Genomic DNA, 14256 nt, shown 5'->3' on the forward strand with positions numbered 1-14256 from the left:
ATTGCAATAAACAAGATATAGTTAAAAAAGTCTACATAGCAGTAGTTCGAGATTGCGTTCATTAGTTTATTTGAGACTTATGTATCACATGGATTTTATTAAGTGTAGTGCAATGCTCCAAAATATGGATGCGTCCAATTCAATCATTAGAAGGCAATAGCTATGCTGCTCTGTAACACTCCGAGGCACAGCAGGTTGCATATCTCGCAGTTACGTTTTACTCAATGCAGCCGCTTAAAATCTTAACAACGCAAGTTCTTGGCTTCGTCATTTCTACTAATCTCATTATTCCAAATTTCCAAACATTCACACTGGTAAATTAAGTGCCTTGGTCTCATATGCGATCTAATTTTTTACTGGGTAGTTTCGCAAGTTTGAGGAAAGAAAGATGATACTGCTGTCTCATAGTCAGACAATGAATTTTTTGCACCAAATAATATCGCTTTAGGAACGAATAACATGATCAGCATGAGCGGTAAGTATTTTTTTGCCGTCCCATCGGGATCATCGCTGGTTACACCGCCAATCATTCATTCCGTCAATATCTAGGAAAAGAGCAAACCAACAAGAAGCGAGTCGGTGTGATGTTGCACGCCTTACGACTGACAATGATTTGTGCGTGCAAACGCAGGAAAGCAGGCAGCTCTGATCCAGAACCATCCATCACATATTGCATATAGATACAATGCAAATGCATGCGCTCTACAGTCAGCTTCACAAGAATCTTTTTTTTCTGTTTGGAGAGTGGAGAAAATAGAGCTCAACAAACCAGAAAAATTGCTGCATGGTTTGATAACTCCACACCAGTCTAGAAGTCTCAACTAGTTCAATATTTTCTCTTTTACTATTTTATATAGCATTATAGTGCGAAATTTTTTGATTCATTTGATAAAAATCATGCTGTATTAGAAGGTAATTTAATATATGAATTAACAATCCGAAACTGGAAAATGTAACTATAAAATTTTAAAACTTTACTTTTCAAAATTGTGTGTAGTTTAGTTTTTATTCGATATCATCTAATAATTTATTTTGGACACCGTTATTGAGGAACATATACTAGAGTCGTGTTTGTATGTAGTTGATTTTTAATATTTCTGCAAAACTACGCTGTTCCGCCAAACTCTAAAGCAATGCAGGCTGCATATCTTCCAGTGGTTAAGGCACTGTTCAGTCCATTAACCTTTATATTCAAACAATATGTTTATTGCAAAGAGTGTCTAGTGGCAGCAGTTAAAGCCATCATATTATTAAATAGTTTATTTCACTGAATTATATACATTAAAATGGACAAGCAATTTTCCTGATATTATTCGTGTCATTCATATCAAAGAAGTAAAATTGGCACACTTTGAAATAACGCCAAGGATAGGATCAAATGTTGAGCTTATGAATGTTTTAGGTCTGATTTGTGTCTAGTACGAGGACGTGCGAGACTTGTTTCTATCTTCACAATCCACTCGTAGCTCCCCATGGTATATTTAATATTTATTATCTGAATCGAGAGCCTATATGTAGTTTTTTTTATCTTAATTTCAAGAATATAGATAACTAAATTGAAAATTGAATTCTATTTCAGGTGTTTTAAATGTTTCAATACTTTTTACTTTTAGGAAGTTATTTGTCTGCTAAGTAAAATTAGAACTGAATTATGGCTATGATATAATAAAAATGTAGAAGAATCATTTAGACGTATGTGCGATTTCTATTTTTAAATAAACCTTATGTGTGTCAAATGAAATTGAATCACACAACAGAATTTATACGTTTTTAAGCAATATCTTCAGTGTGGTTTTAATTTTTTTTGGCATGAGAGACTGAAATAAATATATACCATTTAGCCTTATCAACTCGCTCGAGTTATGTGAAAAATATTACATACTAAAGTGCCGTGCAAAAAATGACTCTAAAAGAAGCTTCAAAACTTGTAACTGTAATAATTATAGTGTTGTACGCCAAGTGCGTTTGATAAAATTTTATATTCTATTCTCACTCGAAAAATGTATGCGTGATTAGGAAAGGAACGGACTTCTCTCGCTTTTATTCATCTTGACTCAGTGTGGGCTCTATTTATGAGATATGCTACCAGTTTTAAAAGTTCTCTCATAAATGATGCAAAGAAAGTCTATAATCTTATGGGAATGTTGTACAATTACGAATGTCATGTTGCTTTGAGAATATTTTATTAAAATGCAAAGAGTACAGTCAGTTTTACTGAAAAAGTCAGAAAGTTTGATATTATTTGCTAAAATTGAAAATTTAAGTCACATGCATTGAAACAACAAAGTCACCTTACTAGAACAGAGTTTGCAGTTAATTTTATAATGTCGCTATCAAAATGTTATTAAAATTAGTATTTACAGTCGTTTTAAAGTGAGGATACAAAATTCTAGAGCTACACAGATAATTATTGCTACATCAAAAGAGTACATGCGCGCGTATGCAGCTGAGCAGAACTTTCAAGCACAGCATGTTGCATAGCTACAAGGTGTTATTCATTTCGTGCCTCTTGTGCAGTTGGTTAGCGCGATTAGTCACTCACTGGCAATGGCACAATCAAATCTCCACACTCTGTGCAATATCAGCCTGGACTAAACATTTCTCTCGCATTTAATCCAGAGATTTCAACTATAAGCACAGGCCAATGTGGACATTTGCAACTAAAATTACAGTGGAAAGCTTTTAAAAAAAACACGGACACTCCATCATAAATTACGCTTACAGGATAAAGTGCTGTTCAGTACTCAAGCACAAGGAGCCTGTCGAATAAATACTGAACTTTGAAAAGACATCAGGCAAATCGTGCTCAAGTAGTCAACGAGTCTCGAGTGGACAACTTGCGCTGCTGCTTGTGAAATTCGGCCACCTGTGTTTGAGTTGGCGGACAGAAGCGTTTTTGTGCGTTTGAGCGTGTGTGTCTCCGTCCGCCGAACCTCGATGCCTTTAGTGCTTGGTCATCCTCTTGTTGCCCGTGCCGCTGATCCTGTGGATGGGGCTGTCTCCAGAGCTCTTCTGCCTGTACCTCTTGATCTGCACGGGGTAGTGCTCGCGGTGGTGCACGGTGCGCTGCTGGGCGTGCATGTGGTCGAAGCTCGAGCGCCTCCGCTGCATGTTCTTCTCCAGTTCCATGCGTTGCACCTGTGGCAGGTTCCAGTGGTAGATGCCGGCGGGACGGCCGTTGCTTTCGAAGCTCATCGGCAGCAAACGGCGGACGTGAGCTGTGCCTGAAATCACGAAATTAGAGAACGTTAATTAGGAGCGATTAGAGCATCTACAAAAAAGAATAATATATAATTTTCGGATGTTTATAAAAGACCACCCACTTGTGTTTTGTTTGGAGATTGTGGTTTTTAACCTTTATAAAGTCGAACCATTTACACTGTTCAATCAAAGCCACTTTTATTTATGTTGTCAAGTAAATTAAATTTTTCGCAATGCTCTTTCAACCTACCTATTAAGAAAATTATACCAAAATATACAAAGTGGTACACGGTCAAAAACCCATAACGATTCAACCAATGATTTAAAAAGATGCGTCTTAAAATCGAGAAAATGGGATTTTTTAAACCTAATATTTCAACTATTTTGACAAAAACTCAATTAAAGGTGGAAATTGAAGTTAAATTCTGCAAATAATTTGAGTTAATAATGAAGCTATCACTCTAAAGGCAAAATTAAGACCTCATACTAAATTTGAATACTTTCCTGACCCTTTTTGTAAAAACTTTTGCTCCCTCGAGGATTCGAAAAATTGACAGTGTTGATGGAACAAAATGCTTGTCCCAATTTCAGCCTAAAATCTGTTCCTTAAATGCGCCAAAAAATCAATTATTCTAATAGAGCAAATTATTCTCTTGGTTTGGCCGGAAAATAATCTCAGAATTAAAATTTAGGGCCAAAAATCGTTTAATGTGCAACAACATGAACTAATGAAGACAGTGACAATTTACCAAAGATATCATGAGGTCCTAATGTTTGCTGACGACCGACAAGAATTTAACGAGCTTTATTATTTAGGCACATATTTTAATATCCTGCATATATATATATATTGATCTCTCTCAGCTTTCTGCTATTTCCTGATACTATGCAGACTCTCTTTTGAGCCAACTGTCATCTGGAATTATGATTGCGGGACTAATCAACTTCTCCAATGACATGAAATTCACACCACAAGTCGTGGCTTCTGATGGAAAATCTTAGAATAAACATAAGAATACAGCTTGAAGACGATATTTGTTTTTAAAATCCGTTGGCCCTAATATCAGGCCACATTTTTCTGACGCTCAAGAAATCCTTTTCAAATCATAAATATCAAGATTCCGTTGTCAGATGCAAAACCATCGCATTTTCGCGCTGGAAGCTCAGCCTCCGCGAACGTACGCTAAATTGATCGGTACATGTGCTACGCGAGATTAAGCAGTCGCTGAGAACAGTTTGAAGGCGCGCTCGTCTGCCAAAATATGGTCGGGATTATAAATTTCTCTTTACGACCTGTCGTTCAGCGTTTGGCTTTGAGAAGAAAATGTGCCGGTCGCACCGTTCGTTTTCGCGCGTAAAAATATCGCAAACTTGACCAACTGGATCGGCAGCTGGATTGTAGGCGAGCCCCAGAATTGCTTGTTTTGCTAAGTAACCGCGTCCCAGATGTGTAACTTCATTATAAAAAATTAACTTTTATAGTGCTCCTAACACGTTGGATTAGGCCCGAGCTAAATAACGTGATGATATCAAATTAGAATCCTGCGGGCTTCTTTTATTGTGCCTTGAAACTATAATTTGCATTTTGATGTGATCCAGGACCTGTCTAAGATCTTGGATTGTGAAATTTACAATTACAGTTGCTTAAAAAACGGTTTTAGCGTCATTATAAATAGATACGTAGGCCAATTGACACCTTTAAAGCGATATAAGGCAGTAAACTTTATCCTAACATATAGTCGTAAATCCTTTCTTAAGGCCTCAAAATTAAATTTGATTGAAAAAAAGAAAAATCTATTCTTAATTGACCGCTCGCGGACATTAGAGCAGAAGTGCTCTGAAGAATAACATTTAGAGACCAGCTTATAGTATTATATTGTACACTGATAAATTGATGCGTACCGTGGGGCTCAAAAGGCACCTTGCTGCTGAGAGCGCTGTAGTAATGAGGACTGGCCGGCAGTTTGACGTAGTAGGTGTTGGAGTCTCCACCACGTCCAGCCACCGTCTTAAGCGGCATCAATCCGGAGGGCTTCTTGTGGTACGTGTCCTTGCCCATGTACTTGGAGTTGAGCAATTCGATTCGCGCCTCTGAGGCCACAAACAGCGCCATCAAGAGAACCAGCACACTGCAATCATAATCAAAGATTTATACATTTAATTTTTACAAACACAAGTAATTCGATTTGAATTTATAATGGAGTTGGAGCTCATTATATTATATTATTCAATTCAAAATTAATTATATTCTACTTTTCTTCTCTGGGTTGTCTTATAAAAATTTCTATATGAATGTAAGTTCTAATCGTAAATCTCATTTCAGCTTGTTAATAATCAATAGGAGCAATCAGAGAGGTGGACAACGTTTTTGTTTCAAGGCCAAAATGCAAATGAATGCACATTCACGAAGAGCAGCACGATTACAAACGCATGAAGTCGCCGCCGCCGCCACGCCGGGTAGAGAAGCAAAAAACAAACAATTGCGAGAGCGTAACAAAGAAGAAAAGGCCGGACCTGAGCATAAATCAAAGCGAGCAGACCCTCTCATTATGCGCGCGTAATTATATATCCTTTCATTTATGCATTATTGCAGTAAATCAATCGCATACGCCAAGTCTGAATTAATTTTCTTTTACTCGTCGCTTCAGTGGCGAGAGAGCGAAAGGAAAAGAATATGATAATAAATCTCGGGCCATAAACCTTCTGATGAATTGGAAGTGCTGGAGATTCACAATTTTACAAGCAGCGCCGCTGCACTTGAAATTTGTTTTCCCCGTTATTCGCCGTCGCGCAATTATCGCTCCGATTTATGGTGTGTAAAGAGAACGTGTGCTGCCTGAATTTACGTGAATACACGCCTTTTAGGAAATTTCATGTTCATTTTAAATATCGAATGGGGTTGCCAATTTTAAGCTGATCCAGAAATTCTGAAAAATGACAAATCTAGGAGTTTTTTAATTCAATATTTTTGAGTTGTGAAAGATTTGAGAGCATGTTTTAGATTTTTATTTTGGACTTGTTTTTAAAACCTATATATAGCTTCATAGCTTCTCTACTTTTGAATACATAACAGGATTTTTTAAGGAAAACTCTGTCCACAAATAGAATTGATTAAGTTGAAGGACTTTTCATCAAATGAATACAAGACGTATACTACTTGTAATTTTTTAATTCGCTGTGGAAAATTTTCCAATAAAGCTTAATCGTATATAATGATGAACGTTAAATAAATGCAGAGAACAAGAATACTTTGAGTAGCCTGTAATTGTCTACAATTTGCAACCCAAGTATACACTGCAAACCAAATAAAAGCACATTTCTTTCAGACACGTGTTTTATTGCCCTGCTGCTGCTGATCGTTTTACACCGTAGAAAGAAGAGCCACGAGCACGCTAAATCCATTATTATAGAAAGAAATATTGGCGTGGACCAGTAGCACGGCAGTGACGACGGCCGGAATAATTGTTACCACGCAGGTGGGCCACCAGAAATTCGGGCGAGGTCGCCTTTCATTCAGCCGGCCGTTGAACCTGAACTTTTGGCAACTAATTTATGTTATTATTGAGTAGCTGCATGCCATTGTCTATTTCCTATCGGACTGTTTAATGACTTGATCCATTCTTCCTGGAAGGAACGCGTGCAAAAGGCCGCGCGTGCGTGCGGTGCTCTATCATTAGCCTCGATTCGTCCCCTGGCCCGAATGAGATCCGAATCTGATTATTCTTCCTTTAGTGCCTTAATTGCTCCTAGGTGATATATATTCATGCAAGCTGACACGTTTGGATCTACGTTTATTTTGATGAACGAGTTCGACTTCTTGGAATCGGAGAAATGGTCCACTTGACTATCAACAGAAACACTTAAAAGTTGTGAATTATAAAACGGATCTTTCTTTATCTACGGAACAATCGGACCCAAAACACATGAAACGCCGCTAGTTTTGCTATGCAAGCGGTTAGACAATCCGATTGGGAAAAAAACAATTTAAAAGGCATGCAGAACAGACAAAATGGTCATCCAATTTTTCCTCTCTTCATTTTTTATTGTTAACTTCTAGACTGAATTTAAAACAGCTGTTTAATTTTTTTATGAATAAACCCGCTGTCGTCCTGGACCATAAATTGTTCTTCGCGTACGAAAGAAGTGGGAACAAATGATATAGTGTAGCAATATGATTATTAAAATTTCACAATGGCGATCTCTGAATTCCAAGAGTCACAATTACTGCGCAAATTGCTTTCAACTGCTGCGTATAGTCTGAGCGCTTGGTGGTCAGCTGGTGGAGTGAGTGCATTTGCCTCTTGCACAAATTGCTGGCTGTTTCCTCTGGCGGTTATTGTTATTATCATTTATCGAAAGCGGTAGACGCCACTTTGCGTCTGTTACCCAGTGTTTACGTTTACAATCTGGCAGAAGGAAAATGTTCCTCCAATGCGCCAAGGTCGCACAAGGCTGTTCCCAATAATAGTCTCGCGCCCAAGTTAATTACTCGCGTCATGCAACGCTGCATTCCGATCAAACAATGCAATAAATTCTGCTGGAGCGAACAATTAAATGCACTTATACTCACCGCGGTTGCATGCTCAGCTTCGAAATTTGTTTAGTACTTTCATCCTGAGCAAGAAACTTTTCCTTTTTATAAAAATGGCAAAAACTTGAATAATTTAAACCAGTTTCTCGAATAAGTCGTTTCCATAATAAGCGAGAATTGAAAATGAATTTAATTTGAGCTCATGCTTCATTCATGAAACATATACGTACAATTAATTTAGCCTTGCGAAATCAACCGGTTGTGTTGATCTTGCTCAATCGTTTATTTTGTCGGGAAAAAAGGGGAAAGAGAAAAAGGATGTATGAGACAATATTTACGTCAGCTTTTAAGCTAAAAAAGAGAGAACGCCAAGATCAATATCAAGAAATTAAATTTAATACCGGCTATAAAAGGATTTCATCCTCGCATGTTTGTGCGTTTTTTCCTTTCTTCAAATATTTTGGTACATCTCATGTGAGAGAGCTCTGCTGGAAAAAAGCAGCAAATGATGATGTCATTCTCCTTTAAAAGGTTCTTTTAACCGGCGGACACCGCATTTTTCGCAAATTAAAAGGGGGTAGCACACCGTGGAATTAACAACAAAGCGCTTCTTCGCGTGCTGAGAGTTGTTGAAATGCCTCCCAGAAAAACATTTCACAACTTCTTGCATGAGCTTAAAAACAGTTGGTAAGTGCCGCACAGCGTCGTAAACTGTTTATTAATCTGCAAAACGAATCTGCCCACGCTCGGAATACTTTAATTACCTCTGGAACACGCAAAGGTCGAATTTGGCTGTCAAAAGCAATTTTGCTGATTAATTTATTAAACCCGCAAAAAACGTTACTTGATGGGTGACGCCATTGCGTAAAAACAGCGGTGCTCTTCCCTGCAGACTTACATATAAAAAGGTTGGGAGATATACTAATTTCTGTAATTTTTGTTAAACGATTTGTAGATGAAAAATATTTTGCAAAGGATGAACATAATAAGGTTGCTGCAAGCGATTTTTTAGTATACGTAGAATACGTTGGAATAAATTTAATTTAAACATATGACAGAAAAACATCAGCTACCAAAACAACTTACAACTACTTTACATAATTTAACACCTCCACGATGAGAGGAAAAATCTTAGGATGCTAAATTTTTTTCGCTGATACAACTCTTAAGTCAGAGATCCGTTAGCTAAAAGCACGCATTCCCGCCTTTCCGGACTAATTACTCCATTAAGCCGCCTCTGCTGCGCGAAATTCAGCCAGGGCAATTATCGCACAAGGTCTCCCGCGCATTTATTTTGCTGAATCACGACTGCGACTCGTCTGCGACCCCTGACCCCGGTGGTCGTGTCCCCGCAGGCATGCGGTGACCGAGCGTGCCTCTTGAGTCCGGTACCCTACCGGAGGGCCTTAATAGCGGTCCTTTCAAGAGAACGGCGACTCCTCCCACCTCTCGAGGGTCTCCTCCGCGCGCACATGCATATGCCCGTCGGAAATTAATAATTCATCAGCAGCTAGCTGCCTCTATTTTGTGCACTCTGCCGGAATGGGCAGATTAAGTGAATAGGAAAGTATGGCCCTTTGGCTGTGCGCCGTGCGAGGCGTGCGCGCAAAACAGTTATCTTGAGAGAAAAGTGTTTTTAATAAATTTCCTCGTCCAGACAGCCGCGTTCAGCTTCTTGGTTTTAATTGACTGTTTTTCGCAACCAGAGATGGATATTAATTCGGGCCAGTTCGCGCTCCGCACAGCGCCGACCTGCTAATTTTTCTATCAACACTATAAAACCCGTTTATATGGAGTTTAATAGACTTAAGAGTATCGAATTACAAGCCCTCCCATGACTTGATTAACTGGCAGGAATGTCTAATTTTTCAATAAGTCGTAAAATTTAAGACAAATAATGTTTACTTGATTACATCAACTTTTCTAAAATAATTAGGACTATAAACAAGGGAAACCGCATTTAATACAGGGATTATAAATTTATAACATTTGAATTCTAATAAAATGAAATTTATTCTTTGTAAGTAAATACCGAGAAGTGCCACATTCATCCCAAAAGCAGCAAAAGAGTATTACAAATAAAACTCCGCCTTGATTGCGCAATAAAAAGGTTTGTCTTTCTTTTCTTTCTCTACTCTTAACAACAAGGTATACAATCCTATCACATTCCACATATATGTGAATCGCACATCATCTCGCTTTTCTGCTTCTCGAGCCAAACAAAGGGAAATCATAAAAAGCGAGAGTATAGTTATTGGTGGTCATCATCGTTTGAGTGCTCCAACTCTTCAAACCTTTTACGGCGGTAAAAGTCAAAAGCTGCGCTCGTGCTATACTCGCGCACAATTGGCCCCTAACGAAAAAGGAATGCATTTTAGAGTGCTTCGGCTAAAGGATCGCTTACACGAGCAAGGTGTTAATCACCTGAGCAATTTTTTCTCCTGCTAACTCTCCATCATTCGTGTAATTATCGTGGGCTCGCGCACAGGAGGAAAATGTCCGTCTCCCTCCGCCGGTCTCCGCTCATTTTTCACTGAGGAAAAGGGCTTTTTGTCTTGATTACGTCCGGATAGTGGATCAGAGTAGACAGCACACGCTCTCGTTGCTGTTGATTGTAATCTGATTTCGCGTGCACTTGGAATTACGGTGCCAAGAGCAAAAAGGGTTCGCCGTCGGCGACTTTTTCCGCACTCGCTTTTCACACTCCCAGGATCATAATAAGGTGTAACAGAGTGCCGCGCGTTTTATCATTACATTGCATCATTTCCGCGATTCGCTCACAATTGGTAAGTGATAAAACGTGCCACGGTAGCCCGGCGATTGAATCAAAATTAAGCGACTTGCGCTAACAGTACTCGATCTCTCCTCGCCAGGGATTAACTGGAAGAGGTTTCGATTTGCGAAACTCCCTTCTTACAGCAGCCAAAGGTCATCGTCCAAATGCGCCGCTATAAATTGTATCAGTGCGCGGTAATGAAGGCTCGCATTTTTACACCTTTGTAATTGAGTTAAGAAACGGATCGCTCGCGATTTCGATCCTTTAATTATTGAGTACACCGCGCCAATCAAAATGCTCTACATGTCTCAACATTATGACGTGGCGTCGTCGATTCACAGAGTGCTTACATTCACATGCTTAGAGGGTACCAAGTGTAATAATTTATCTTCCGAAACCAGTTACTTATCTACTTTGAGGCTGCCCGCGACGGGAATGCAAAACACAATCAGAGAGCGGAGCCGCGTGTTCCACTCAATCAATTTTTCAAAATCTGCCAAACGTCAAAGCACTGCAGACAAGAGTGCAGGGGTAACAGATCGCCTCACATTAGATGCGGTCATCTTGATTGCAATTAGGACTACGAAAGCAGCACTGAAGCGATCATATCGCTAATTTAGTGCATATAATATATTTTTCTCATCCATACGATATCTTAATAAAACCGTTAAAACTGACAAAAATGTTTGGCATTTAAACAGTCAATTTTGAATCAAATAGTTATCTTCAAGACACTTGGACGCTTATTCCTGTCACGTTCGAGCCCGAGTGAAAAGGTTAAATAAATATACTTGAAATGAATACAGTGAAAAACATGTTGGTATACAACTGAGAAGCAATCTCATAAATTCCCCATCCTGATTTGTATTTACAATGAAGCAGCATGGTTTAATGACAGTCCTTTTGCGCTCTGCTTCTGCATAATTTTCCAATTTTATTGACCAATATAAACTGCTCGAAAGACTAAAATAAAACGTTTTATACCGCAAGCCAAGCAAATGTCATGAGATCACTGCTTGAATAGCTCCAGCTGGCTCGCTTAAAAATAAAAATTGTGTGCCAGAGTCCCGTGGTTTTTTTCAGTCTGAACGAAAGAGCAGTAGCCTTATGAAAATTGGCGTGGCCAGCATTCCACCGGCTTGCCTCTTTATTCGCCGAGTGCATGATTTTTTTTGCGAAGACAACCCGCCCGGTCGCAGCATGTTTGTGTTTTTAATTGAGCCACGACGCTGCCTGAATAATAAAAGCGAAATCCCGTACTGGTCTCTTGGGACCACTTGCCGCGAGTGAGCCTATCAGAGGGGCCGATCGCTTGCTCTCTAGGTGAATTTTGGCAGATGCCAATTAACCTTTAACACAACAAAGTGCATAACCTTTTTCCATGCTTATTATGCGGATTGGCTGCCACAAAAGAGAACTGTTTACAGCACACTATTGTGTAATTAACAACTTAATTAGGGGTTTCCGATAGGGCGTCTTTTCTAAAATAAAAGCTTTTTGTTGAAGGGGTTGAACCCAATTAGTAAACATCACAAATTCCAAAAGCCGATTATTTAGTCTTTAATTTCAGGCTGTTGTGACTTGCGTGTTTCAAGAAATAAAGATGCTATCAAAATACTTATTTTGTGTTGGTGAAAGTGCAAAATCAGAGATATAGAAGCAAAAAACATTCCCTAAGCCAGAATCGAATAATATCATCTGCCGAGGATGAAATATGTTTCGAAGATGTTTGCGCTCCTGAAATGGAAGGTGATAGGGAAACCATGCCAGGATTTAAACTACGCTCGAGCGATTCAAGGCATGATTTTTTACAATGTGTGCGTCAAACGCTTGTATTCTTGATGCACACAAAAGAAAATAGCTAGTCGTGCGGATATAAAATGATATGTGACCTTCTTCAATTTTCTCCACGTTCATTTTCGCGGTTCTGCCAATTTTCCGGATATTTTCCGGCTGATTCGCAAAAACTGGCTTCTTCATGGAAAAAAATGGGATTTTCGTCTTGGGAGGTGCCTTGGTCGGCCACAGTGGGTAATCCACCGTGAGGTCGGCACTTTCTGCCAAATCTCATTATTCGGTAGTCAGTCAGAAATTCCAGTCGGAAATTAAAATGCTGCTTGGCACTTTTTTCCACCCCACGCGTACAGAGTAATAAAGACCAAGCGGCGTCCCATTCTTTTCGCGCATTCGCTTTTTGCGCAGTTGATCATAAACTCAAAGCTACCAATTATGATACATTTTTACAGTTTGTGTTGCAGCAGCCGCGAACAAATTTGCAGCTGCAGAACCAGTTTTTAGCGTGCCACTGCTGCGAAATTAGACGAAAGAGCAGAGGTGTTCGTTTCTGACAGCCAGCAGGGCCAGGTCAACCTTCCTCGACATATTTATGCTAACGGGTGTCTATTTTGTTAGTTCGCGGTGGATATCTTGTGAGTCTCGCCTAAGGAGCACATTTTTTTCTGCCTCCGAAAATATTGGAACAAATTTGAGATAAATGTTGTAGTTAAATATTTATTAGTGAACTCCACAGAATCGTTTTCATTGCACATGCCAACTGTTTTGGCAGCTGTTCCTAGCTAAGATTCAGTGCCAATAGTTAAATATTTTTAACAATATTTTATGGTCGCCAGGAGGCAGAAATCCGCTAAAACTCAACCGGTCATTAAGTGAGCATTTATATAATAGCATTAAACCCGACACAAGGCTACTTTGCGCAAATTTGAATGGTTTATAGCCTTTTGCTCACATAACTTTGTCTACAAAATCGGTCGCTCTAATCTGCACGCATTGAGCACAGTTCAGTAGTTGGTTAGTTCGTTTGCTAGTATTTTATTCGTGTTTCTTTATAGACAATCTTCGCTTCAAATATCATGAAAAATGTGTTCAGAAGCAGTAGTTATTTTCAATCCTGCGATATTGACCAGAACTGAATTTACCGGATATTTTTTCCATGCGCTCAAATTTTACATCAGTGAGTTTTGTTTATTCTTCAGCTAAGACTTGTAATCCCTATTGTGTTGAGTTTCTAAATTATTCAATAGAGTTCGATATTCAACTCATGCAATCTTAACATCGTCGTCATCAATTCTGCTTTTCCTTTTATCGCAAAAGTAAGGAGAACCAGTGTTTAACATGCACTGCGAAAGCCTGTCCTGCCAGCTCAATTACTTCATGTTCTTCTTAAGGCCTTTAATTTATCCGTAAATTATGTAACGCCGAGGCAACTTGGAGGAAAGTCCTGAAAAAGCAGTGGTCTGCAGGCCAGGGGCCATGGAGTGTCCGGCGTCTGGTGGCAAAAACGGGGCCACGCCATAATTGCATCTCGGCGGTCATCTCGCATGTGGCGGCCTTGCCATTCTAATTCCGAAGGCACGAGAGCAGCGGGGCCAGTGACTCTCAGCCGAAATGATCATCACTCAAACGTACCCTGGGGTGGTGCTAGCCCAGCATTTCCTTCTGCTCCGCCAGCCAGCGCAGCACGGTAGTTGAGGAACAATGAACGCGGAGAAAAGTCGAAAAACATTACGCCGAAATTGCTCTTTCTCTCTCTCTTGGCTGGCAATACCGCTATTTTCTGATTCCAATGCGCGCAATAGTAATTTGGAAGCGCGGACACGTCTTGGAATTCCACAGAAATTGCCAAATTGCACTTGAAGGACGTGCAGCGCCATTGGAGAGAAGGAAAATGACCTTGCCACAGAGCACACAAATCGATGGGCTTTTTGTTTCCTGAAAAGGATCAAATTCC

The 14256-nt window shown here is 39.6% G+C and overlaps 1 protein-coding gene across 1 annotated transcript in view; it reads right to left on the bottom strand.

Moving 5' to 3' along the window:
* Positions 1-2166: 2166 nt before the first annotated feature.
* The window catches only part of LOC135939321 (uncharacterized), a 28815-nt gene continuing 16725 nt past the window's right edge, over positions 2167-14256 (bottom strand). Inside the window, exons 2-3 of the mRNA XM_065483632.1 lie at positions 5104-5330; positions 2167-3224 (exon numbers count right to left, since the gene is read on the bottom strand). Coding sequence (XP_065339704.1) covers positions 2944-3224; positions 5104-5330 — 508 coding nt within the window. The 3' untranslated portion in view covers positions 2167-2943. The remainder of the gene's footprint in view (positions 3225-5103; positions 5331-14256) is intronic.

Source organism: Cloeon dipterum, chromosome 3 (assembly GCF_949628265.1).
Source record: "Cloeon dipterum chromosome 3, ieCloDipt1.1, whole genome shotgun sequence".
NCBI lineage: Eukaryota > Metazoa > Arthropoda > Insecta > Ephemeroptera > Baetidae > Cloeon > Cloeon dipterum.